This window comes from Saccopteryx bilineata, chromosome 6 (assembly GCF_036850765.1).
Source record: "Saccopteryx bilineata isolate mSacBil1 chromosome 6, mSacBil1_pri_phased_curated, whole genome shotgun sequence".
In the NCBI taxonomy this organism is placed as follows: domain Eukaryota; kingdom Metazoa; phylum Chordata; class Mammalia; order Chiroptera; family Emballonuridae; genus Saccopteryx; species Saccopteryx bilineata.
In genome coordinates this window covers 163,619,983-163,645,297 of record NC_089495.1, presented here as the reverse complement: position 1 = coordinate 163,645,297, position 25,315 = coordinate 163,619,983, and the positions used below count along the sequence as shown (strand labels likewise).

At 47.2% G+C, this 25,315-nt stretch overlaps 1 protein-coding gene across 2 annotated transcripts in view; it reads left to right on the top strand.

Annotated features, from left to right (window-relative positions):
* The window catches only part of SYNDIG1 (synapse differentiation inducing 1), a 253,541-nt gene extending 228,512 nt beyond the window's left edge, over positions 1-25,029 (top strand). For both annotated transcript variants that reach the window (XM_066234944.1, XM_066234945.1), the window contains exon 4: positions 23,858-25,029. In XM_066234944.1, the coding sequence (XP_066091041.1) occupies positions 23,858-24,016 (159 nt within the window). In that variant the 3' untranslated portion in view covers positions 24,017-25,029. The remainder of the gene's footprint in view (positions 1-23,857) is intronic.
* The last annotated feature ends 286 nt before the right edge of the window (positions 25,030-25,315 follow it).

The following is a 25,315-nucleotide window of genomic DNA, read 5'->3' as shown; positions in this document are numbered from 1 at the left end:
GTATGCATGCATGTTATTGGTTCTATATGTAGAAATTAATATATTTCTACAGATTTCCATTTAGAAACATTTCTATATGCATAATTATTTTATATGTATCTATCCACACCTATATGAAGCTAAATATGAGTTCATACTGATTAGTCTCCAACTGGGATCCATTATCACACAGCTCACTTTCGCCTCCTTCCCTTGCTTCTCTGTAACCTTCCACTCCCAACAGTGAGAGAACTGGCTCCAACCGTCTGCTATTAATTTACTTAAGTGTTGAATTCTGGTATAAATGGATAGTAGTTTTAGAATTATTTACTTTTATCAGCATGGCAAGCAGCTTTACCATCTAGAGTTCAGTGCTGATGTCCAGTTCTTTTTGCCTTTATAGTATTATAGTCTCACTCATCTCTGAAGTTACCTGGGTTGACATTTTCTCCCCACTTCCTTCACTGAGAATGTAATACAGATGCTTTCATCACAGATCCTCATCACCCCTGACTCCTGAATCAGTTTTCTTATTAGTATACATTAAAGCTCATCCTTCGTGCTGTAAAGAAACATGGGTTTGACAAATGCAGTGTTATGCGTCCGCCATGATGGTCTCATACAGAATGGTTTCACAGGCATTCAATGAGAAGCAGTGCAGCTTTGTGGGAAAAGCCTCAGAAGGCATGGCGTCCACCTAGTTGTATGATGCTGAGCTGCTCCCTCCTGCCCCACAGCTCCTCCCAAATTGCTCAACAGGAAAGTAGATAAGACATTCAGGAAACTGAGTCCCTGTGGGTTAGCCCTTGCAGCTTGCTATCTTTTGAAATGCAAAAAGTGGACCTTCTGTCCCAAAGAAAAATGGAGAATCATGTAATCTAGCTGCACCCAAACACCCACACATCTTTCCCAGAAAATTTACGAGGGAAATCAATGGATTGTTCAGGATTCAGGATGTTTCAAGTTCTACATACACTTTGACTTTATGGCGTGATTATGGACAAATTAAGCTATTCTACTGAACTTCCATGTGCTTATTTATTAAGCAAGGCCATTATTAATTCCCAACCCTTTGTTACTCATGTAGTTATTAAGACAGAAGAAACTAAAATGTTAGCTAACATATTTTGCTCTGTGGTAAATTATACTCTCCAACAATAAACATGACAATATTTCTGGTCACATACACTCTTTACAGTGTGACCTTGCCCTTCTTTATTGAGGAAAGAATTGAATTCCCTCCTTTTAACTCAGGGCTGCATCTAGTGCCTTACTTGTCACCAACAGATTGCAACAGAGAGTGCTCTGTGACTTCCGAGGCTGCGTCATCAAGGCCATGCCACTTCTGCCTTGTTCACTGAGACACTCTCAGAGTCCTGAGCTGCCATGTTAAAAGTCCCTCTTTCTGAGACTGCCATGCTGTGACAAAGCCACACGAAGAAGCCACGTGCAGGTGCCCATGGTCTTCATCTCTGAGTCCTCACAGCCCGCCACCAGAGAGCTAAGGGAAGCAAACTGGACTTGCAGACCAGCCAGTGCATCTTACAGCTGATACCACTCAAGAGCAAAAGAATCCTCCAGCTGAGCCCTGACTGAATCCTTGACCCCAGAACCCATGAGCATGCAGTGACTGTTGTCAGAAGCCACTCAGGTACTTAGCTACAGAGTAACATCACCAGAACACTCACTACTGTGTCCTCAATACTGGTGTAAAACTTGCTTATATTAACTCCATAACACTCTACACAGGAAGAGAAAGAAACTTGTTGAAAGTCATGCTACTGTTTAAACAATGGATTTGAAATCTGTCAGTCTGACTCTAGAGCAGCGGTTCTCAACCTGTGGCTCGCGACCCCGGGGGTCGCGAGCCACAGGTTGAGAACCGCTGCTCTAAGAAATGTGCCAGCTTAGTCTTAGGGAGAGATGTTAGCAATCGGCAGAGTCCAACTCACTAAAATATATTTTTGAAATATATAAACCTCTAACTATGAATTCCATGAAGATAAGCATTTCTGGGCAGTGTCTAAGGACAAAGGACATTTCTATCATCTGGGAAAGTTTTATGATAACAGCAAGATGGGAAAACCCTGCCATGAGGTTCTCCTGGTTGTGTGTCGTGACCCACAGGTTGAGAACCGCTGCTCTAGAGAAATGCTGTTACACTAGGCTGTGCTGCCTCTCAGAAAATGCTTGGAGTATACTCTAAAAAAAGAAATGTTAGAGAAATTAAAGTTAGCAACCATGCTGCCTGGGACCAAACTATAGCCAGATAGGTGATGCTGTGTTAACACTGCTGTCTCCTGGTTGGTGGACTGAGCCTCCTCTTAGAACAAGGAAGACAACTTCTTTGAACACCCTTGTTGATTACGATCATCATCATTATTTCAGTTGAAACCATCTGCAGTCTGTTGGCCATAGATCATCTAAAAAGGAGTATCAGTTCACTTACCCAAAACACAAGATGAGCAGAACAAATAGGGATTTCTAATTGTTAGCTGGCTTTCCCACATGGCCGGTCACGGGTGTTGATGGCTGAATCAGCACCATCTGTCCCTGTGGCTGCAGCTCCCACAGAAACAGCTCAGCAAGAGCTCCAGACAAGGGAGGAGCCAGGGGAAGGAGAAGGGAGGAAAGAAGTGAGAGAGAAGAAGGCCTTCCTGGTGGGTGAGACAAGCTCTCAGCCTTGAGTGGGCTCTTGGGAGAATCAACTCTGCATTAGCAGAGAGTTCAACCTACACGCTGCTGGTCTACACCTGGGCTGCGAGAGGGGGAGTTGGGAGGGAGAACTCACCACTAGTACCACAGTGCAGCTACCACTTAACTCACTTGGCCTTCACAGGGCTGAAAATCCCCATGCGATATCACCTCAACAGTCCTAGGAACCAAACCATTCAGAGCCTGGCTCTCCCCTCTCCGTCCAGTGAGCCGTGGGGAGTCCGGCACCAACCACCTGCAAAGGGGAGGCATGTCCTCTACAGCGCTGCAGGAATCTAGGCCGGGTTTCTCTAAACAGGGAGAGAAGAGGCAGTATTACAGACATGTCCTCTTTCAGCCAAACACTGCTCTTGGGAAGTGTGGCCCAGTGGCTGTGACCCAAGCGGGCATTTGTGGGAAAGGGTCACTTTTTAGTTCAGGTTGGGATGCTTCTCAAATGGCAGCTCTCAAGGACTCAGGGGAAGTGAGGGATGGCTGGACACATTTCAGAGAATAATTCCAGTTATGATAGCTGGTCCAGGTGGAACCTGGTTCCTAAAAGGAAGTGCCCTTTTTTACTTGGCATGAAAAGCTTGGAGAATGAGTATTTTGTACTAGTAATTAGGTACACACAAGGGAGACCTGTGGGAGGCTGTGGGCAGACTGGGAGTGTGTGGCTTCGCTCGGGATGCTGCAACGGAATGCCCCGGACTGGTGGCTGAAGCAGCAGAAATTCACTTCTCACCATTTTGGGAGCTGAGAGTCTGAGATCAGAATGCCAGCGTGGTCGGGGTCTGCTGCCGTCACCCTTTCTGATTTGCAAATGGCTACCTTTTTGCTGTGTCCCTACATGGCTGGGATACTGCTCCTGTTCCTTTATCCTAAGGACAGCAACACCATCATGGGCTCCACCTTTATCGCCTTCTCCAAACCCAGTCCCTTCACTGAGTCCTTACCTCCCAATATTACCACTCTGGAGGTAGGGCCTCCATGTGGGACTGCGGGAGGGCCCAGTCTGCTGTAGTTTGGGTCACAGACAAGTCTCGGGGAGATGGAACAACATCAACTGAACTGAAGTCTCTGTCTTGACGTGGACATTTCTTTTAATAAAGAAAAGTTGTGGATTTTCATGTGTGACTATAATTACTGTCCCTTGGGGGTGTCCCAGTGTCACATTCCCAGGGATGTCTACTGTGACTACCTCACCTTCATTCTATTTGACTCAAAAACAAGTTCTGCCTGACCTGTGGTGGCGCAGTGGATAAAGCATCGACCTGGAGATGCTGAGGTTGCCGGTTCAAAACCCTGGGCTTACCTGGTCAAGGCACATATGGGAGTTGATGCTTCCTGCTCCTCCCCACCTTCTGTCTCTGTCTCTCTCTCCCCCTTTCTCTCTCCTCTCTAAAATGAATAAATTGAAAACCTTAGAAAACAATGTTTAAAAAAAAACAAAAAAACAAGTTCCGATGCCCCGCTCTCTCTTTCTCACATTTGGGGTCACTTCAGGTCAAGAGTTCTGGCAGCAGGAAAGTAAAAACAAATTACTGACTCCCGAGGGAGTAGAATTGGGAAGTGCACACCCCCAGCTGGCAGACTCTGCAGCCAACCAGAAGGCAGTGAGGTTCCTCAGGAAGAGGCCAGATGGTCAGGAATGAGCCCCAAATGAGGACCAGCATGGGCTACTTGCTGGCAGCATTTGCAAAACAATTTTAGGAAGTACATATCCAACTCTCTGCTAAGCAAACTGCCATAAGAAGGAAAGAGATGAATGTTATAAATGAGTGTGCAAGCTAAGCACAGCCACACAGAAGCCAAACCGCTAGAGCCAGACTGTCTTTCAATAGTGAACATGGTGATGGTAACAGCTACTGAGGCCTGTGTCTGCAGGAAACATCATTGCTGTATTCACAAGTCAGCATGATATTTGAGTTTATGTTGGAAAATGTATTCAAGTGTTTTGGATGTAATTATAAAATAAGAACCTGTGAAAATTCTTCATTAGAAAAATAGTTTTTAATGCCATTATTGTTCAAGGTGCTCTGTGAAGTGCTGACGATAAAAAGGCTTAGCAAAAAAGTGGCCTCTGTTCCCTTGGAATTTATAGTCTAGTGGGGAGCTGAATGTCAGTGTCATCTATGACATACTCCAAGGTCACATTCCATGGGAACATGTTGCAGAGGAGTGTGACCAAAATGGGAGTCAGGTAAGAATTTCCTGGGGACTGAGGACTTGAGTTCAATCAGAAGACGTCCTGTTGTGGGGTCAGATAAGGACAAAGAAGGCAAAAGGGAGAGCACCGGAAGAAGTGACCGGTGAGGCTGGACAGAAGAGAACAAGACAGAGAGGCAGAAAGGACCAGACCGTGCAGGTCTTGGGAGACTTCTAAGGATGGGAAGCTGCTGAGGGGCTGTCAGAAGAGTGAAGGAATGTGGGTGGGAGAGCATGTGGTGTGCATTTTTAGAATATACTCTATTCTTCTTTCAAATAGCCTGAGTGAAGGGCAGGGAATAGAAGCTTGAAGTAGTCAAGGATTACCACAGTGAATGAAACAAAGGGAAGTATAGATTCAGGGATTTTAGGCAAAACTCAGTGTCCTGAGAGAAGCCTGGAACAACAGGTGATGAGGAAGACTGGTCTTGATCGTGGTGGCTGAGGAGAGGGTGTGCTTGCAGCAGTGACGATAAAGTGGGTCTTGAGCACTGGGTTTGAGTTTACTTTTGAGATGCCCGAGTAAAGATACAAGTTGTGGCCCTGGCCAGTTGGCTCAGTGGTAGAGCATTGGCCTGGCGTGCAGAGGTCCTGGGTTCGATTCCCGGCCAGGGCACACAGGAGAAGCGCCCATCTGCTTCTCCACCACCCCTCCTCCTTCCTCTCCGTCTCTCTCTTCCCCTCCCACAGCCAAGGCTCCATTGGAGCAAGGATGGCCCGGGCGCTGGGGATGGCTCCTTGGCCTCTGCCCCAGGCGCTAGAGTGGCTCTGGTTGCAAAAGAGCGACGCCCCAGAGGGGCAGAACATCGCCCCCTGGTGAGCAGAGCGTCACCCCCTGGTGGGCGTGCCGGGTGGATCCCGGTCGGGCGCATGCGGGAGTCTGTCTGACTGTCTCTCCCCGTTTCCAGCTTCAGAAAAATACAAAAAAAAAAAAAAAAGATACAAGTTGTATATGTGCCTCTGGGCTGGAGTTATGAAACCAGACATTCACTACGTATAGTTGGGAATCATGGTTATGGGTAAAACAGTAAAATGAGGATGTGAAGGAATAAGCCTCTTGTTGATTCTTTCAATCCATTCTCTTCAGTTCCCTCATGGCATGTCTTTAAGTGTATTCAGTTTTATCTATTCTGCTCAGGACTCAGTGAACTCCTCCAATCCAGTGATGCATAGCTCTGTAGTGTGGATAGTTCCCATCTCTGAATATTGTTGCTACCTCATGAGTTGCCCCTTCTCTCCTCTGGAATTCCTGTTGGTTTCATGTCACTTTTTCTTTCTATAAATCTCCTATTTTCCATCTCTATATCTTTCTCTTCTTACCTAGTTGATTTCTTTTTATATATCTTCTAGTGCATAGATTAATCTGCTATTTTACACATAAATTGGTGTTTTTATATCAAGTACTCTATACTTTTCAAATCTAAAAATTCTAGCTGCAGATATTCCAAGTTTGCCTTTTTTAAAATATAGGCTCTTGTTCTTTCGCTCTGGATTTCTATTCCTTCTTCATCACTTAAATTCTTTCAGTTATTTTAATCTCTTTGAGTTATTTTGAAGAAATTCTAATTCTGGAAGGAATAGTTTTGTTTTTGGAGCTTTATCATTGCATTTTGCCCCCTTCAATATAGTTTGTAATTTTCTATTATGGTTTTATCTTGAGCTAGGATTAATTTTATTTTTCCTATTGGAAGTTTAAAGCCCTAGCTTTTAAAACTGTCATTGTCTTCAGAATACATCTTTGTATTTTCCTTGGCTTAAGTCTTGAATCCAGATATATTTTAATTCTTCTACATTGTGTATACACATAAATTCAGGATCCACACCTATTATTAAACTGGACCTGAGATTTTGAGTGTATGTCCTGGGTCCAGGACAGACACAGAACTTTCTCCCTGGTTTCTCAAACCATAGAGACATTTCTGGCCCCTTTTCTTAAAGGGACACTCTGTGAGGCTAAGGGATTTGTGCATGGGGTCTCCCCTGGCCAAACACAAAAGTCTCCCCTCAAAGGCATTAGAAACCCAGTCATGGCCACCAGACCTGTCACCTGAATTGCATCATACTTGAGCATCAATGACAATAGAAAAAGTAAAATGCTCTTTTTGCAATGGGAAACATTTGGAATAGAAAATGCAAACGTAACTGTAATTCAGAAGTGAGTAGTCATTCCTCCCTGTGGTATATACTCACCTTGGCATGTTCTGTGATAACAGGTAGGTAGTAATTAGGGATTCTGTAGGCATGAAAGGGCTACCAAGAACAACTCCCCACATCAGCCAAACTTCATGCTCACAGCTGCCCACTGAACTGGAACAAGCAAGCATCAGAGCAGAAAAAGTGCTGGATGTGATTGAGAAGCACAAGCTCCACGCCCAAACCTTCACTGACTGCGTCCATGAGTCTTTCCCAACCTCCATTTTCTCTTCTGTAACATGGCAGCCTGACCAGCTCTTACGGTTGTTGTGAAAGTGGTCTTATAGAAAGTGAACCAACTAGAAAGTATCATGCAAACAAGCACAGTGCTATGGCTACCCTCCAGGAAAAAACACATTTATAAACAGATTCAGTTGCCAGGCACAGTAGAAATAAACAGTTTGTGCTGTTGTCCTGGCCATACTTGATTGTCCATCCTCGGTCCACAAAAGACCATGTCTAACTGTGTATCCCCAATGTCATCTTCTGCATTTGGGTACCATCCAGTGCTGTGGGGTGTTGTCATTGCTTCATTAGGTCTCTGGACAGCATCATGGAGCCAAATAAAACAAATGACTTGGGGTAGCACCATTTCTATTTTTTATTTCTTTTACTTGAATAACAAAAGATTCAGCCCTATATGTTGTACTGATTTTTCAGTTGAGGAAACAATCTTGCTGTGCAAAATAAGCACTGAGTCTCAGAATTCGAAATGCTAACCTACACACCTGGCATTAGAGTTCTCCTTAGGAACCTCTTGTCAGCTGTCATTTATTTATTTATTTTTGAAGTATGGATTTAAATAGACTATTTTATAACATGAAAACAAATATGTGGCCCTGGCCGTTTGGCTCAGTGGTAGAGCGTCGGCCTGGTGTGCAGAAGTCCCGGTTCAATTCCCAGCCAGGGCACACAGGAGAAGCACCCATTTGCTTCTCCACCCCTCCCCCTCTCCTTCCTCTCTGTCTCTCTCTTCCCCTCCCACAGCCAAGGCTCCATTGGAGCAAAGATGGCCCGGGCGCTGGGGATAGCTCCTTGGCCTCTGCCCCAGGCGCTATAATGGCTCTGGTCACAACAGAGCGACACCTCGGAGGGGCAGAGCATCGCCCCCTGGTGGGCAGAGCGTCATCCCCTGGTGGGCGTGCCGGGTGGATCCCGGTCGGGCGCATGCGGGAGTCTGTCTGTCTCTCCCTGTTTACAACTTCAGAAAAATACAAAAAAAAAAAAAAAGAACAAATATGTGTGCCTTTACTCCTGGCCACCAAACCAGTGAGTTCTGTGAGCTTGCTACTGTACCAACAAATGACTCTTTACTTCTTGTCTTTTCTATTATATTTCTATCTCTTATTAATGTTTTCTTAATGTTTTAGCCTCTTTTTGTTTGTTCATATATAAACATAAGGCCAGCATTCTTGAATTTACTTGTTTTGCTTTCCTGCAAAGAGACTGATTATAAGCATCAATGCCCACCAGGGCCATGACTCAATATTATAGTAGGACCATGGCAACAGGCTGCACTAATTGTAGGAAAAGGTCACAAAAATGTCTCTCATGTTCAAAAATATTAAGGAACAAGATTGGTATATAAGCTTTCCCCACCAAGAGTCCTTCAAAATTTCTTAAAGTTGTGAACAGACAACCCTGCTACACAAATGGCAAAGGGTGAAAAATGAGTACATGTGAACCCAACTTACGACTTTACTACAATTACTTTGCATTTAAATTACATTAAAAATGTTACTACAGTTACCATAAAATAAAAATCCTAAAACCATGAAGGAAAAAGACAATGAACATGGACCAACAGGAAACAAAAATAGCCTTTTGGAAATGTAAGTATATAGATCATCTCAGTAGTCAGCCCTCTATGTGCACACGGAGCATCTAGGTGGCCTTTGCTGCTCTTAAATGTCAAACAGCTGCTAGTGATTGCCTGATATTTGCAAATGCCTCCAACCTGAAAAGAATGAGACCTGAACTTCTAAGTAAGAGTAGGAGGAGGAACTTGGATGAAGAAACAATGCAGGAAGTAGAAAGATACCTTGCAAATAATCAATATATATTCAGAAGAAGCAGGAATTAAATTTTTAAAACAAAAATAGGAAGCTGTGGAAAAAAACAACAGTGGGAGAACAAAAAGAACTCTTGGAGTTTAAATACGTTACACAAAATAAAATCCCACAGAAAGCTTGGGAAAGAGTTAAGGAAATCTTTCATAAAATATTAACAGAAGGCCAAAGGTGGACAGCAGTACAAAAAAGTAGACAATTGAAGGATTAATTCAGAGATTGAACATCAAGCCATTTCAAAACGGCATTTCAGAATCCTGGGCATAAATAAGATTCCTAAAAGCTTCTAGAGAAAGGCTAGTTACAAAAATGAGGGGGCATAAGGAGAATGCCAGATGTTTTGACAGAATTGAAAATGAGAAGAATGTGTCAATGTCTTCAGATATCTGAGAATAAATTCTATCCAATGTGAAATTCTATACCTAGCCACACTATTGATCAAGTGTGGTGGTGATGGTGGTGGTGGTGGTAGTGATGGTGGTAGTGATGGTGATGGTGGTGATTTGGTGGTGGTGGTGGTGATGGTGGTGGTGGTGGTGGTGGTGGTGGTGTGATGATGATGAAGGTGGTGGTGATGGTGGTGGTAATTTGGTGGTGGTGGTGATGGTGGTGGTAGTGGTGGTGATGGTGATGTGGTGATGGTTAGGGTGGTAGTGGTGATGTGGTCATGATGATTTGGTATTGGTGGTGTGTTGATGGTGGTGGTGGTGGTGGTGGTGGTGGTGGTGGTGGTGGTGGTGATGGTGATGTGGTGGTGGTGGTGGTGATGGTGATGTGGTGGTGGTGGTGGTGATGTTGATGGTGGTGGTGGTAGTGGTGGTGGTGATGGTGATGATTGTGATGGTGGTGGTGGTGGTGATGTGGTGGTGGTGGTGGTGGTGGTGGTGATGTGGTGATGGTTAGAGTGGTGGTGGTGATGTGGTCATGATGATTTGGTAGTGGTGGTGTGGTGATGGTGATGGTGGTGGTGGTGGTGGTGGTGGTGATGTGGTGATGGTTAGAGTGGTGGTGGTGATGTGGTCATGATGATTTGGTAGTGGTGGTGTGGTGATGGTGATGGTGGTGGTGGTGGTGGTGATGTGGTGGTGATGGTGGTGGTGGTGATGGTGATGTGGTGGTGGTGGTGGTGGTGGTGGTGGTGGTGATGTGGTCATGGTGATGGTGGTGGTGGTGGTTGTGATGGTGGTTGTGATGGTGGTGGTGATGGTGATGGTGATGATTGTGGTGATGGTGGTGGTAGTGGTGGTAGTGATGTGGTGGTGGTGGTGGTGGTGGTGGTGGTGATGTGGTCATGGTGATGGTGGTGGTGGTGGTTGTGATGGTGGTGATGGTGGTGGTGATGGTGATGGTGATGATTGTGGTGATGGTGGTAGTGGTGGTGGTGATGTGGTGATGGTGGTGGTGGTGGTGGTGGTGATGGTGGTAGTGGTGGTGGTGGTGGTGGTGGTGGTGATGGTAATGGTAGTGGTGGTGGTAGTGATGGTGGTGATTTGGTGGTATAGTTATTTATAGACATACAGAGTCTTACAAACACACCACCCATGCACTAAACATTCTCAGGAGTGTTCAGCAGCATGTGCTGCAATGATAAATCTTCCTGAGGAAAGACTTGAGGAAACAGAAACTTTAACATTGAAGAAAAGAAGAAGGAAATCTTAAATATGGTTCAAGGAAAGGCATTAAAGAGCAATCTGATTATATTGGAGCAGTGGGTTAGCAGACCCCAGCAGTGTAGTCTTCAGAAAACAAGAAGGAATTGATAAGTTATCTGGTATGTGTAATCATATAATGAAAAAAAATGTATTGAGAGATGAGTGTGGTAAAGAAAAAGAATAATCCCATCAAGCATATGAAACAATACACTAATCAAGGGTAGAAGAGAAGAAACAACAACACTGTGCTTGGCTTAGTCAGATAATGAGTTAACTAAATGCATTACAAGGATGGGAGAAGGGAAGAGTTGACAATGGAGTAGGTAGAGGCAAAGGATTTTTATTAAAAAAAGCAACTCATTTTGCAACAAAATAGTTGGTCAGTAATAAATAGTTTATAATTGATAAATAAAGAAATTTAGCATTGGCCGGTTGGCTCAGTGATAGATCATCTGCCCAGTGTGTGGAAGTCCTGGGTTCAATTCCCAGTCAGGGCACATAGGAGAAGCAACCACCTGCTTCTCCACCCCTCTCCCTCTCCTTTTTCTCTCTCTGTCTCTCTTCTCCTCCTACAGCCATGGCTCAGTTAGAGCAAGTTGGCCCCGGGCTCTGAGGATGGCTTCATGACCTCCCCTTAGGTACTAAAATAGCTCAGTTGCTGTGCAACAGAGCAACAGCCCTATGGAGAAACATCACCCAGTAGGGATCTTGCTGGGTAGATCCTGGTAGGGACACGTCCGGGAGTCTGTTCCTCTGCCTCCCCACTTCTCACTATAGAAAAAAAATAATAAATAAATAAATAAATAAATAAATAGAAATTTTAAAATATAACCTTTTAAGAAATTAATAAATACCAGACAGGTCCACTAAAATGTTCACTACATAACTTGGGTGAAAGGCCTCAGAGTTATAGACGTACTTGTGACACTGCAGTTGATGGTTTAGTTTAGAAACCCATTGTACCACATATTTTACAAAACCCCACGTGCATAGATTTCTATGATTATAAAACCTATTGTACAAACTGAATATGTAAATACTCTAAAATTAGTCGTGCTATTCTTAACTGTATACTCAACAGAAATAAGTATGTATGGTCATAAAAAAATAGTACTAGAATGTTTATGTTCATAGCAGCTCTATTCGTAATAGCCAAAAGCTGGAGCTACGTCAATGCCTTTGCACAGGAGAACAGACAAATAAAACATGATATATTTATGCAGAAGGACACTAGAGAATAAATGATGTGCAATCCATGCAACAGAGATGAACCTCACAGAGTAACAGAAGCCAATGTGTATACTATAGGGTCTGTTATAGAAAATTCCAAAGCAGGCCACACTAATGTAGGCCAGCAATTTTCAACCTTTTTTCACCTTGTGGCACACATAAACTAGTTACTAAAATTCTGCAGTACACCAAAAAATGTATTTTTTGTGATCTAACAAAAAAATAGGTATAATTTTGATTCATTCACACCAGACAGCTTATTATTGTGTTGGCTATTGTCATTTTTTTTATTTGACAATTTAAGGGAAAAGAGGTCAGTGCCCCTGACTGAATAGTCAGGTATTGCATGTTTTAACAATTCCTGAGTACCCAGTGTATCTGTCATAGCATACCAGTTGAAAATCATTGATCTAGAGCAGTGGTAGTCAACCTGGTCCCTACCACCCACTAGTGGGCATTCCAGCTTTCAGGGTGGGCAGTAGCAAAGCAACCGAAGTATCAATAAAAAGATAGATTTAACTATAGTAAGTTGTTTCATAAAGATTTCAAACTTAGCAAAAATCCAACATAAAGTACTTGGTAAGTAATTATTATTATATGCTTTAACTTGCTGTAACTCTGCTTTATAAATTTTATAAAGTAAAGTTACTTCCCTACTTTATAAATCACCCTTACTGGGGAACTGGTGGGTGATTAGATAATTTTACTCCTAACAGAGATACAAAAGTGGGCGGTAGGTATAAAAAGATTGACTACCCCTGCTCTAGACTATTGTAAGTCAGGAGCTTGTTGCTGAGGGAGAGGGACAGTGGAGCAGTGGAGCAGTGGAAGGCTTTCAGGTGATAGTGCTGTTCTGTTCTTGGTCCAAATGATGGGTACCTGGGTGTGTACACATTGTGGAAATTCACCAAGCTGCACATTTATGAATGTATAAATCGCACCCTTTCTCTAGGAATCCTTTACTTAGTATGCATGTGTTTATGTAAGCAAATGTTGAAAAGAATGAAGGACACAGGGAAAGCCAGTATACAAATGTATGGCCATTTACAGCTGTTCAAATGGAGATGGTGACAACTTTCTATCCCTCTGATTTTGTCTATAATTCTGATATACTAATAGCAGTTCTTACTGTCATTATCACTCCCCAACAGCCTGCATCCTGAGCACCCGTGACATCCAGAGAACAGGAGTGCAGTGGGGCAGCATGGGTAGGAGGGTAGAGAGGGGTGCTCTGAGAATGCTGGCGGCAGGCTGGAGCTCCAGCCGCCACCGGCTTGCGTAGAGGGCAGTAGCAGGGAGAGGGCACCATGAGGCAGAGCTGAGTGGAAGGCACCCCTTCACCCTCCCCAGGGACTCCCATTTTGCTTGGATTATTCTTAAGTTTCTTGTAGCCCCTCTGGAGAAGTCCCAGCCTCCCAGCCCTCCTCTCACAGCAAAGAAAACCTGAGTGTGTGGCTAATCAAGGAAGGCTTCTCTCTAGAAGAAGAGAGAAGGGGCCAGAGGCCGGCATGTGAGTGAGTATGAGAGCTGGAAACTGCTTAACGGCCCAGCCTCATGAGCTGAGAGGCCTCAGGGCTTCGAGATTTCTCTAACCTTACCTGCAGAGTGGAAACATAATAGCAGCTCAGTGTCCTGTACAGGCCTGACACAGCAGCTGTTGTTCCGTCAATGTTTGTGCTGTTGTGACTGTGGTCCCTATAAAATAAGATCCACAGAGGGGTGACCTTGATGATAGAAACCTGCAGATATCTCCAGAGGAAGCCCTTCCTCCAGAATGCAGTGATGCAAACCAAGGACAGGTGGGGTGGCTCTGTGAAGGTGAACCAATGTTTGAGTCAGGGGTTACCCAGATACCTTTGTTTCAAAACTGATATCCTTTCTGCCATTCAGACCTAACTAACAATAGATTTCATTTTTGATGGCTTAAAATACAAGAATTGCTTACAAGGAGCTGTGAAAGTGGGGGGTCCATAAAAATACACCTGGAATCAAATTCATGTAAGGAAAGAAACGTGTTGAGGCTTGTGTGTGAGAGCACCTGCCTCTGAGGTGTTTTCCTTACTCTGGTTGTATTATGTCTAAACTTTCTTACTATCCAGACTATTACACTGAGTTTGTCTGTCTTTCAAACACAGCTCTGAGTACCTTGTGAATGCATAGCAAATATTACTGTTGGGAAAAGAGCTGTGTCAGGCCTGCTCATCTTCACTTTGCATGATTAGTGCATAAGCATGTGTTAGAGCCACATGTGTGTAGTCTCTAGAACACTACAGGTGCTATGATTCAGGGTGGTGTTTGGTAGATCACTTGCCCACCACTGAGAGGGGCAGTTTTGCTGTTTGTTTGCCTGCTGCCGTGAGAAGCAGGTTTCCCCTGCCTGTTTGGTCATCTGCCATTGTGAGAATCTAATAAATGGGACTGGCCCACCGCTTTCAGGCTCCGCAGTTCCTCTACCATCTGCCTGAATCCAGTGTGATCCTGCCTGGCCTCGGCACTGGCATTACAGCTGGTGCTGTGAGCAGAATTTGAATCAGATCGATGTGGAGCTGCCGACACCCTTGAAGGGTAGAAGAGAGGAGTGGCTGTTCCCTGTGGCTGTCCTTTTGGAGGTGGAGGGCTGGGTGTATTTGAAAGCTCTGTGCGAGAGGCTACACCGGGTCAAAAGCTCCAGGATGAGCTGCAGACTGAGCGCTGACAGCAGCTTGAGCTGCAACAGTTGCTGGAGATGGAGACTGACCGAGTTCCAGAGCTTCAGTGTGAAATGCAGGCTGAGCACCAACAGTGCCTGGAACTGGAACATTGATTGAGAAGGAATTGAGGGTTCAAGAGCTGCTGTTTGCCCTACAAGCCAAACGCTGGCACAGGCAGTTGTTGCAGAAACAACTGAGGGTTCAGGAGCTTTGGTTTTAGCTTCAGGCCGAAAGCCATCAGCCACAAGAGCTGAAGCGGGTGCTGAAGAAGGAGTACCACCAGTAGAGGGACTCTGAGTCAGGGGTAGCAAGCTTTTCCAACTAATCCTCTCCTGAGGATTAGAAGGTTCAGGCTGAAACTGCCATTAGCAGACTCAGAACCCAGCCAGTGGTCACCCAGAAGGTAAAAACTCAGCAGCCTAAGGTGCCTCAGGGGCAGGCACAGCCCCCTCCCCAGGTAGTGGAGCACTCTGTTGTCCAGCCCTACACCCAGACAGAGCTGACAGAGTTAGAGGCAAAAAAAAGGAGTGGATTGCATTGTGCTCTCCAGAACAGAGATGGAGATATTAGCCGCCATTACCACGCACTCCTCCTGGAGGCAGTGTCTTCAGAACTGCCACAACAACCCAGGAAACCATACCCTGTTAGAATGGGTGATGGCTGCCATTCATACAGTCTGGCAGAGTGCTGGAGACTTGCCAGGGGCAGTGAGTCAGTGGCAGTCATACACTGAGCTGCATCACGTCCTCTGGGAACTAGGTATGAGGAATGCTGCTTTCAACCTGAGGTCCCATGGACCAGATGAGAAAGTGTTTATGGCAGGGATGGGGGACCCTGTTCTCTGTAGTGCCTCATCAGCCCTTTTTGGGTCACTAGTGGCTATTTTGGGCCCATCAATACTGTTACACAGATGGTGGCAGATTTGGAGGAGCTGGAGGCAGCATGGCACCATAAGTTGGTGCAGGCTGCTGCCCGTACTCCCCCTCAAACTAACAAGAGAAACAGGTCTGCAGTTACCCGAATACAGATGTAAGTAGATTTGCTTGTGGCCGGGGCAGTTAGAGAGAAATTAGATGGCAGGTCTAATAAAGTCCTGTTGAGCTTTGGCAGCAGCTTAAGCTGAAACAGAGGTGTAAACCACTGAAAAAACAGAGGAAGCAGGCAACCCCAGCAGCTGCCAAGGAACCGGCTGTTCAGGTTGCATGGTTGCAGGATATATATATGATGGAGACTGCTGAGAAAGAAGAGGATCCCCAAGACCTGTTGTTCCAGTGTGACTAGGTGGAAGGCCAAGGGACTCGTCTGACGGGGACGGGTGGGGAGCCAGAGGCCTCATATGGAATTGGCAATCCACTGGTCCCCTTCCAATGTGCAGTGGGTGTTGGCCTTAGAGGAGAATAGCTGCTTTTTTGTTTTTTGTTTTTTGGGTTTTTTTGGCAACAGCAGTAGCAGCTAAGAGAGCTGTCAGCATGGCATAGGCCTTGAATGTGTTTGACCCCACCAGGCCCTAAGAGCTTGCTGAGGGGTTTGGATGGAGCTTGTAGCAATGGGCAGTGCTTAAGGAAAGGTGCTGAGGTCCGTTAATAAAGAGCTATATGGCTAGTTGCCTATACCAACCTTCACCTTTGATGATTTGTATAGACAGCTGCACTATCATGGACTGATCATTGAGCGGTGTAATGGACTCTTGAAGCAGGGACTGGGACAAGAAGGGGGGCACTGGCTCCCTTGTTGGATGGACATGCCACTTGTGGACAGTATGAGAGGCCCTGATGGAGGGGTGCTGACACCTGTGGTGGCCCTCCTGCACCAGGAACCTGCTCTCCGTTGCAGATACACACCAAGGACACTTTTCTTCAATGGACATGGGCCTGGACTGTACAGGCCCTCCCACCTACCGTGGGAAAGGGGGTAGAGGTGGGCCTCCATTTAACTCCCTGGGCAGAGTGCTCAGGGAGACATTGTGATGGGCACTTTTGTAACTATAGTCAAATCTGATATAGCTTGTGCTTTTGTACTTCTGTTGCTTTAGTCTGTACTGTTTCTGTTTATGTAACATACCTCAGTCCTCGCACAGGGACCATGGCGGAAGATACCTGTCACATAGATTGTGAGTCAAGCAACCCTAGAGATGTAGTGTTGAGAAAACAGCTGTGTTAGGCTTGCTCACTTGCACTTTGCATAATTAGTGCATGAGCACATGGAAGGGCCACGTGTGTATAGTCTACGTAAGGCTACGGGTACTTTCCCTCGGGGCAGATCGCTTGCTGCCACTGTGAGGGGCTGTTTTGATGTTTGTTCACCTGCTGCTGTGAGAAGCGGTTTCCCCTGCCTGTTTGCTTGTCCACCATTGCGAGGATCTATTAAACAGGAATGGCCCAATACACTCCAGCTCCACAGTTACTCTACCCATCTGCTCGAATCCAAGGTGAACCTGCCTGGCCTCGGCCACCAGCATTACAATTAGGTGGTAATAGATAATAGAAATAAACTTTGTGATAATGCAAAGGAACATAATCCAGCCAGACAGATATTAGTACTGGAGGGAAAATGAGCCATTAAGTCCCCAAAGTCGTATAAATTTCCAAAGCAGTGATTTCAGAGGCAGGAGGTGTTCTCAGGGCCCATCACAAATCTTGGTGCTGGCATTTTCTGTGAGACCTGCCCAGCTGGGTCTGGACCCAGATCCTCAACAGGAGCAGAAAGATTGTGTCTCTGGCTTTACCCCTAAAATTAGTGCGTAAGAAAAAGAAAGCAGCGGAGATATAGTTCAGGGACAATCATAATTTTCCCAAAACCTCAAATAATAGTGGATGTTTCACAAACTCACACATAAACAAAGACTTTGGCAAAAGTTTATGGGAAACTGAATTCAGAGCTAAGAACATTGACCCAGGTTCCTGGTCCAGCTGAGAGGGCCCAGAGCCCATGGAACGGGGGATGGTCACTGTAATGCCGGTGGTCAACACCAGGAAGGTTCACATTAAATTCAGGTAGATCACAAAAGAACCATGGAGATTGGGCCATTCCCATTTATCAGATTGTTGCAGAGGCAGGCTAGTGAGCAGGCAGGGGAAGGCTGCTTCTCCCAGGGACAGGCGAGCAAGAGGTCAGGAAAACCACCCCTGGGAGAGAAGTAGCCTTACCTAGGCTACATGCACCTGGCTTTCTGCCACATGCTCACGCACTAATCACGCAAGGTGCTTACAGCCGGAAAACAAGCAAGCAAGCCTAGCATGGCTGTTTTCCCCACAGTCACATACCCGGGGATGGAGGGAGTTTAGCTTAGAGGTCACCACAGTCTGGGAATAGTGAATCTCACAATGAGAGATTCCTAAGGTAAAGGAAGTCTGTGTACACCCAAGATAGAGGTAAGCTCGTGCCAGGCCGTGGAAGACCAAAGGCCTCCCCAAGGTATCTGAAATTTCAAGGGGCTCTCCTTTCTCATGGGTCACCCATTTCTTTCATCTTACAGCTGTTTCACTCTCTCAACCTGACACTGAACCAAATTGGGGTGGGAGGTAAACTCTCACATAAATCCAGGAAGGAGGGGTAGATCTGGGCAAGGGGGAGCTGTGAACAGGTGGGACCTGCCCCACTCACCGTGGAGCTGGCTGTGCTGAGCAAGTACACGGACACGGGTGCCCCAGTGCTGCTGCCTGAGCTGCAACCTGTGAAGGTGTTGAAGTGACTGCAGCCCGAGCCTCTCTGAGCCCAAGGAAAGCCTGCCCCCCACTCCCCACACACATTAAGTGGCTCTCAAATTGTTGACCCTCAGAAACAGGGGTAGATGTGCTTATTCTCAGAGCAGATGATGAACACGCTCTTCGGGCGAGAGCAGGCTGGGCGCTGGATGCCAGGGGAGGCAGACGGAGAGCTGGCAGGTCAGGCTCCCCGAGGCGGTCCTCAGGGACTGCCCTCCAGGTGGACAACCTTTCCACAGATGAACATTTATTAGGCAACTGCAGTCAAGAGAAAGATGGCTTGAGGATTTATATACAAAGACAGTGTCGCTTCTGAAAGCTGAAGGCATTTTCCCAAGAGGACTTACTAGGCTCAAAAACCAGGCTTCCACCTGCAGGGAGTTGACCCCGTGAATAAACAGGTTTTAGCTTGGCACTGCTATTAGAAAGGAGGTGATCAAGAAGTTATAAACTCGGCCCTGGCCGGTTGGCTCAGCGGTAGAGCGTCGGCCTGGCGTGCGGGGGACCCGGGTTCTATTCCCGGCCAGGGCACATAGGGGAGGCGCCCATTTACTTCTCCGCCACCCCTCCTTCCTCTCTGTCTCTCTCTTCCCCTCCTGCAGCCAGGGCTCCATTGGAGCGAGGATGGCCCGGGCGCTGGGGTATGGCTCCTTGGCCTCTGCCCCAGGCACTAGAGTGGCTCTGGTCGAGGCAGAGCAACGCCCCAGAGGGGCAGAGCATCGCCCCCTGGTGGGCAGAGCGTCGCCCCTGGTGGGCGTGCCGGGTGGATCCCGGTCGGGCGCATGCGGGAGTCTGTCTGACTGTCTCTCCCCGTTTCCAACTTCAGAAAAAGAAAAGAAAAAAAAAAAAAGAAGTTATAAACTCCTGGGGTCATAAACCAGTCAAGATGGAATGAGGTTTGGAAATATCCGATTGGCTGAAAACAATGGGAGAACCCCGCAAACCATCACTTCCTGTGCGGAGCATGGGCTGTGTGCAGGGGTCAGAGGGTGCTGCTCAAGGGCTTTGCACACCAGTGAGACAGGCCTTCAGGGATCACAGTTGCCAGGACTAGGTGGGCCTCTGGGTGGAGCTGGGTGGAGGGGCCAGACTTCCTTCAGGCAGGATCATTGGACGCCTCCAGGGGGCTGAGCTTACAGACCTCCAACTCGCCCAGCTTTGTTCCCTCCTACCTTGAGCCTGCTGAAGAGAAAAGACAATTCTATTGCGAAGACGTAGGTCACAGGATCCTCTCTGTGCCAGGGATCTATAGCTTCCTCCCTGCAACGCTGTGGTTCTGACCCCGTCTGCCGGGACTGTCCTGGCTGAGCACAGTACGCCCCACAGCTGGGGAAACCAGGGCTGCTGGCCCTTGCTCTCACCCTTGCTTGCACGTTGGAATCACCTGAGAGCTTGAAAGACACTGAAGCCCAGGTTCCAGTCCAGAGCTTCTGACTTACTGGCCTGGAGGGTGGCCCGGGCCTCAGGTGTTTGCAAAGCTCCCCAAGAATTTGAATGCGCACCAGGTGCAAGGACCCTGCCACAAAGCCGGCTGATGGTGGGGTTCAGCTTCTCAATGTATTTGCTAAACACTCACAGCATGAGGGTATAGATGAGTCTAGATTTCCCATTAGGATAAGCAAGTAACATCTGCTCATGCCAGCCAAGGGGCACCTATGATGCCCCCGGCCCCTGCTACCAGATGCCAGGCTGGCTCTGTTCTTCAGTACTTCCTCTCCTTCTCTCCTTCTATAGTGGGCAGAGCCCCTGGGAACACAGCTGCTTGAGCCTGGCTAGCCCTCTTATAAAAATGCACATGCAGTCTGACCGGGCGGTGGCGCAGTGGATAGAGCATCAGACTGGGATGCAGAAAACCCAGGTTTGAAACCCCGAGGTCGCCAGCTTGAGTGAGGGCTCATCTGGTTTGAGCCAAAAGCTCACCAGCTTGAGCCCAAGGTCGCTGGCTCAAGCAAGGGGTTACTCCATCTGCTGAAGGCCCACGGTCAAGGCACATATGAGAAAGCAATCAATGAACAACTAAGGTGTCGCAACGAGAAACTGATGATTTGTGCTTCTCATCTCCCTGTTCCTGTCTGTCTGCCCTTGTCTATACCTCTCTCTGACTCTCTCTCTGTAAAAAAATGAAAAAGAAAAAAAATGCACATGCACACACAAGGGTTCATACACACGTGGACCCAGGGCAAGAGCTGCTGCCCTCGTGCACAGCAAGAAAATCTGTCCCCAAACCCTGAAGCTTTTGTTCACAAGTTGCCAGGGCAGAAACGTGTCTGAGTCTACACTCTTTCAAAGGGAGCAGCAAGCTGTTTTGTAGCACCATGATCCACTTTCTGAAACAAAAAACATGACAGGAATCTCCCATGTTAGACCACGATGTCCAGTCTATATGTAGCATATGAATGGCAGTGCTGCCTCCTGGAGGCTCGACCACACACAGATGCTGAGTAGCACGGCTGAAAACTGCCGCTCGACAATAAGGCTTCATCGGTTCACTGTTTCTGACCATCTTAGCTGAAAGTGTCTCTAACACAACACAATTCCTGGGTGTCTGTTGAACAACCACCCTAGAACCAAGCAAAATCGGAGATCAGGGTTCCCCAGGTCGGACTGTAAAAGCAAAAACCAACAACGATTCCCAAGCAGACAGCTGGGGTTTCTGGGCATGAGGGTACTGGCACCACGTGTGTGTGTGTGCAGAACCGGCAGGAGGGTAGGGTTCTGTGGAGTTGAGCCAGAGCTTCGGTCCCGATCGCCCAGTGCACTGCTTTCCTCGTGAAGGCCGCCTGAGAAAGCAGGAGTGTGCCCTGGGGGCACTACCACTGTGAGCATCTGAAGAGAGCAGACCTTGTACAACCCCCCCCCCCAAGCAGTTCCTGCCACCCCTAGAGCAGTGGTCCCCAACCCCCGGGCCGCAGAGAAAGAATAAATAACTTACATTATTTCCGTTTTATTTATATTTAAGACTGAACGATGTTTATTTTTTAAAAATGACCAGATTCCCTCTGTTATATCCATCTAAGTCTCACTCTTGACGTTTGTCTCAGTCACGTGATACATTTATCCATCCCACCCTAAAGGCCAGTCTGTGAAAATATTTTCTGACATTAAACCTGTCCGTGGCCCAAAAAAGGTTGGGGACCACTGCCCTAGAGCACCAGCCCAGGCTTCGGGCAGGACACAAGGACAAGGGAGATGAGTACCTGTCTCTGGAGCTCCCAGTGGAGCAGGGCAGGCAACTGTAGAAAGGCATTATTAAAATGTGTGACTTCTGATGGGACAGTTCTCTGAGCCGTGAGAAGTATCTGCAGAGGCCTGCGTCCAGCCGTGAGGAACTAGAGGGGCCCGAGCCTTCCTCTCTGTGTGCATTGCTCCTGCAGCAGCACGAGGGCGGGGCCCATGAGGGTGGTGCTCCTGGCACAGGGAACAGCAAGTTCCATTCTAACAGAGAACAGTGGCTTGGCTGAGGACGGGAGTCACAGTGAATTATGTGGTAGGACCTTGGAGTGTGGGAGTACTGTTAGAAAATGAAATTCAGCTAATTAAGACTTAATTACTACTGTCTTAAGGAGACTTCCTATTTTGCATTCCCTTAGCCTGCTTCCTTAATAATTGTTGGAAGTGAGCCCTGGCCAGTTTGCTCAGTGGTAGAGCATTGGCTGGCATGTGGAAGTCCTGGGTTCAATTCCGGCCAGGGCACACAGGAGAAGCAGACATCTGCTTCTCCACCCTTCCCCCTCTCCTTTCTCTCTATCTCTCTCTTCCCTTCCCACAGCCAAAGCTCCGTTGGAGCAAAGTTGGCCCAGACGCTGAGGATGGCTCCATGGCCTCTGCCTCAGGCACTAGAATAGTTCCGGTTGCAACTAAGCAACACCCCAGATGGGCAGAGCATCGCACCCTAGCAGGCTTGCCGGGTGGATCCCAGTCAGGCACATGCCGGAGTTTGTCTGTCTGCCTCTGGCTTCTCACTTCATAAAAATACAAAAAAAAAAAAAATTGTTGGAAGTTAGCTCCCAAGCTCGTTGCTAAGCCAAAAATTTGGGGGAGGAAGACATAAAAACTGGCCTTCAAGATCCAGAAATTGGGGGAAAGAGGGTAGCCACTAAGCAGACCCAAGTCCCCCTCAACCTGAGAAAACGCTCCAGACCTCTTCAGACCCAGTTAGAACCATGCAGGACAGAAGTTCATTTTGTGAGGCCTCTTGGAGTTACACCCTTTGTGGTCCATCGCAAAGGCCTTGGTGTTTTCAGTTTGAGTGAAAAATATACTGACCCTCGTCCCTGCCTACACAAGGTAGAAATACCACTGGTGACACAAGGAAGCGGGATCCAGCCGGAATCTGGTTTCTGGAGACGGGCTGGAGAGGGAGTTCAAGCATTCTACCAAGGGAGTGGGCTCTGCTCTTACCCTGACCATGAAGAACCCTCGCCAGCATGGGGTTCCCCTCAGTATCACCTGACCCTCCTGCAAGTTCTGTGCCCTGGCAGCCTCCACCTTCATCTGCCACATGAGCCTCCACTTATAGGAGGTCCCTCCATGATGGTCACAGCTGAGTCACAGTGGTCCCCACACTCCTGGTGTTGTTTCTAGCCTTCATTCATTAAGCAGTATAAGCGCGGTAGTGGTTGGGCGTGGGTCTACCACAGAACACCAAACCAGATACAGAACCTCCAAAGTCTCCATGTTCCTGCCACCTCATGACCCTAAAAAATATGCATCTTATTAAACCAAAACTGTTATGTAATTGAGCAACTAGAAATCTAAGTATTGGTCTTACATAAAATCACTATTGACAGATACATTGTAACAACTCTAGCTGTGCAGGGGAGGGAGATAGCGAGGAAGGCGTGATTCCAGGGTCCCCAGCTGAAGAGAAGAGGCTCAAGTATCCCGAAGTCAATTTAATTAGCTCATGCCTCTTCTCTGGGAAGTGAGGGCCACAGTCTCCTCTCCAACTGCTACTGGGCTGCAAAGATTTGCTAAGGTAAGTGTGAGCACACTTTTGAAAATTTAGTGTTATTCAAATGATAGGAAATGTCATTATTGAGTAGAAAGCAGGGAATGGGAGGTGTGATATCTATCTCATCCCTGGCATAGTGGGCATACTGGCGCCCGAGACCCCAGGCCCCACGTTTGTGCTGCTCAGCTGGGCTACTGCTGAGCATGGGTGTTTGCTTGAGGCTCTGTTTTCTTTTACTCGAGTGCCTTGCAGTGGGGATCATTGTTAAGCAACAGTTCCCCATTTCTTTCTTGCCAGTTGGATAGAACTGCTGTCGTCAACTGGGAGCCTGCACCGCTCCGGTCGGCGAATCCTCTCTCCCTAGAATCCGTTAAATTCAAGGTTGGAAGGGAGCCAGAGGTGAACCATGCCCTCACTTCATTTGTTCTGACATGCTCATCTTGACTTTCTTTTTCTTCTTTCTTCTTCCTTCTCAACTCTGCAGACCAATAAAGCCTTGGCCAAGGGGGACTTCCACCAGGCCAGCACCAGCTCTCGGCGGGCCCTGTTCCTGGCTGTGCTTTCCATCACCATTGGAACTGGCATCTATGTGGGCGTGGCCGTGGCCCTCATTGCCTACCTCTCCAAGAGCAATCACCTGTGAGCTCCTCTGGACACGCAGGGGAAGAATGAGGGGCCGGCTGCGCGCAGAAGCAGAGCAAGCGGGGCTAGCAAGGGAAAGGCGCCTGTGTGGTGCTGTGTCATGTAAATGATTGCCAAGTGACTCCATGACACCCCGAAATGTTCTACCCATGGATTTCTTTTGTTTTTACCCTTTACTTTTATTTTCACAGCACTGTGTAGAACACAAGACAGATGGGCCCTATTAACCCTTCCAAGAGGAAGCTCCAAAGATCCTGACCCTTGCGGCTATCTCTGGTTGGATTCTGGTGGATTAATGACAGAGCGGCCCTCTCTGCAGCCTGCTGGTGCCTGGAATGCCATAGCATTAGCAATATACAAGTAGCAACAATATGTTCATTTTTTATGGAATCTGGTGCAATAGGCAGAAGGCAGGGGGCGTGCTGCTCTTCTGTCTATTGCTCCGTGTGACTCTCCGTCACTCCTCCAGTCCATGCACCCTCCCTAGAGGACAACAGGGCTGAGCGGGAAGAGGAACAAAACTGCAGGCAGGACCCCTGCTGTCACTGGTCTTCAATGGGTCCAACCCTAAGATTGCAAAGTCGGAATAGCATGGGACCTGTCCCGGGGCCCGGTCTTTCACCCCCTCCACTCCCCAGCCTAGGGTCAGCCAGCCTCCCTTGGAACATGTCCAAACTCAGCAGTCAGCACACAGTACCCTGCAACCGTGGGTGGGGGGAGCAGTCTGTCCCAAGACTCCTCCCAGAAGGACCTCAAAATTTGCTCTAGGAACTCAAGGCAAAGGAGCTGGGGACACTGTCTCAGCATAAAGACACAAGCACTGGTACTCGCCATGGTGATAAGCCGTGGCACTAAGGATCTTAGAAGGGAATGAACACTTTTTGTCAATTAAATGAAAAGCTATTTTCTTGTCATTTTTTTAAGTGCAACTATTGCTTCATGCTGCTCAAGTTATCAGACGAATGCTGAGAAATAAGTAATCACAGACATTTTAATACAATTTCATTGCTGTTTCACGCGTGATCATTATTTAACCAAAGGTATCTTTTAGCTATTTTGCTTTGAACTTTTCTTTCTAATGAATACTATTTCTTCGGTTTCACTTATAGTCGTCACTTGCTTAAAGTAACTGCAGAGCCATCCAGAACTCAGCTGCTGAAACAGTGGTTGGGTCTCCCAAGATGAGAGTTACACCTGGGACACTGTTGATATGTGTTCCTACCCTGATACTCTCGGTGGGCACTGAGACCACCTCTCTCGGGCAATGGTTTCTCCCCAGCACTGACAGAATTCCTGCTGC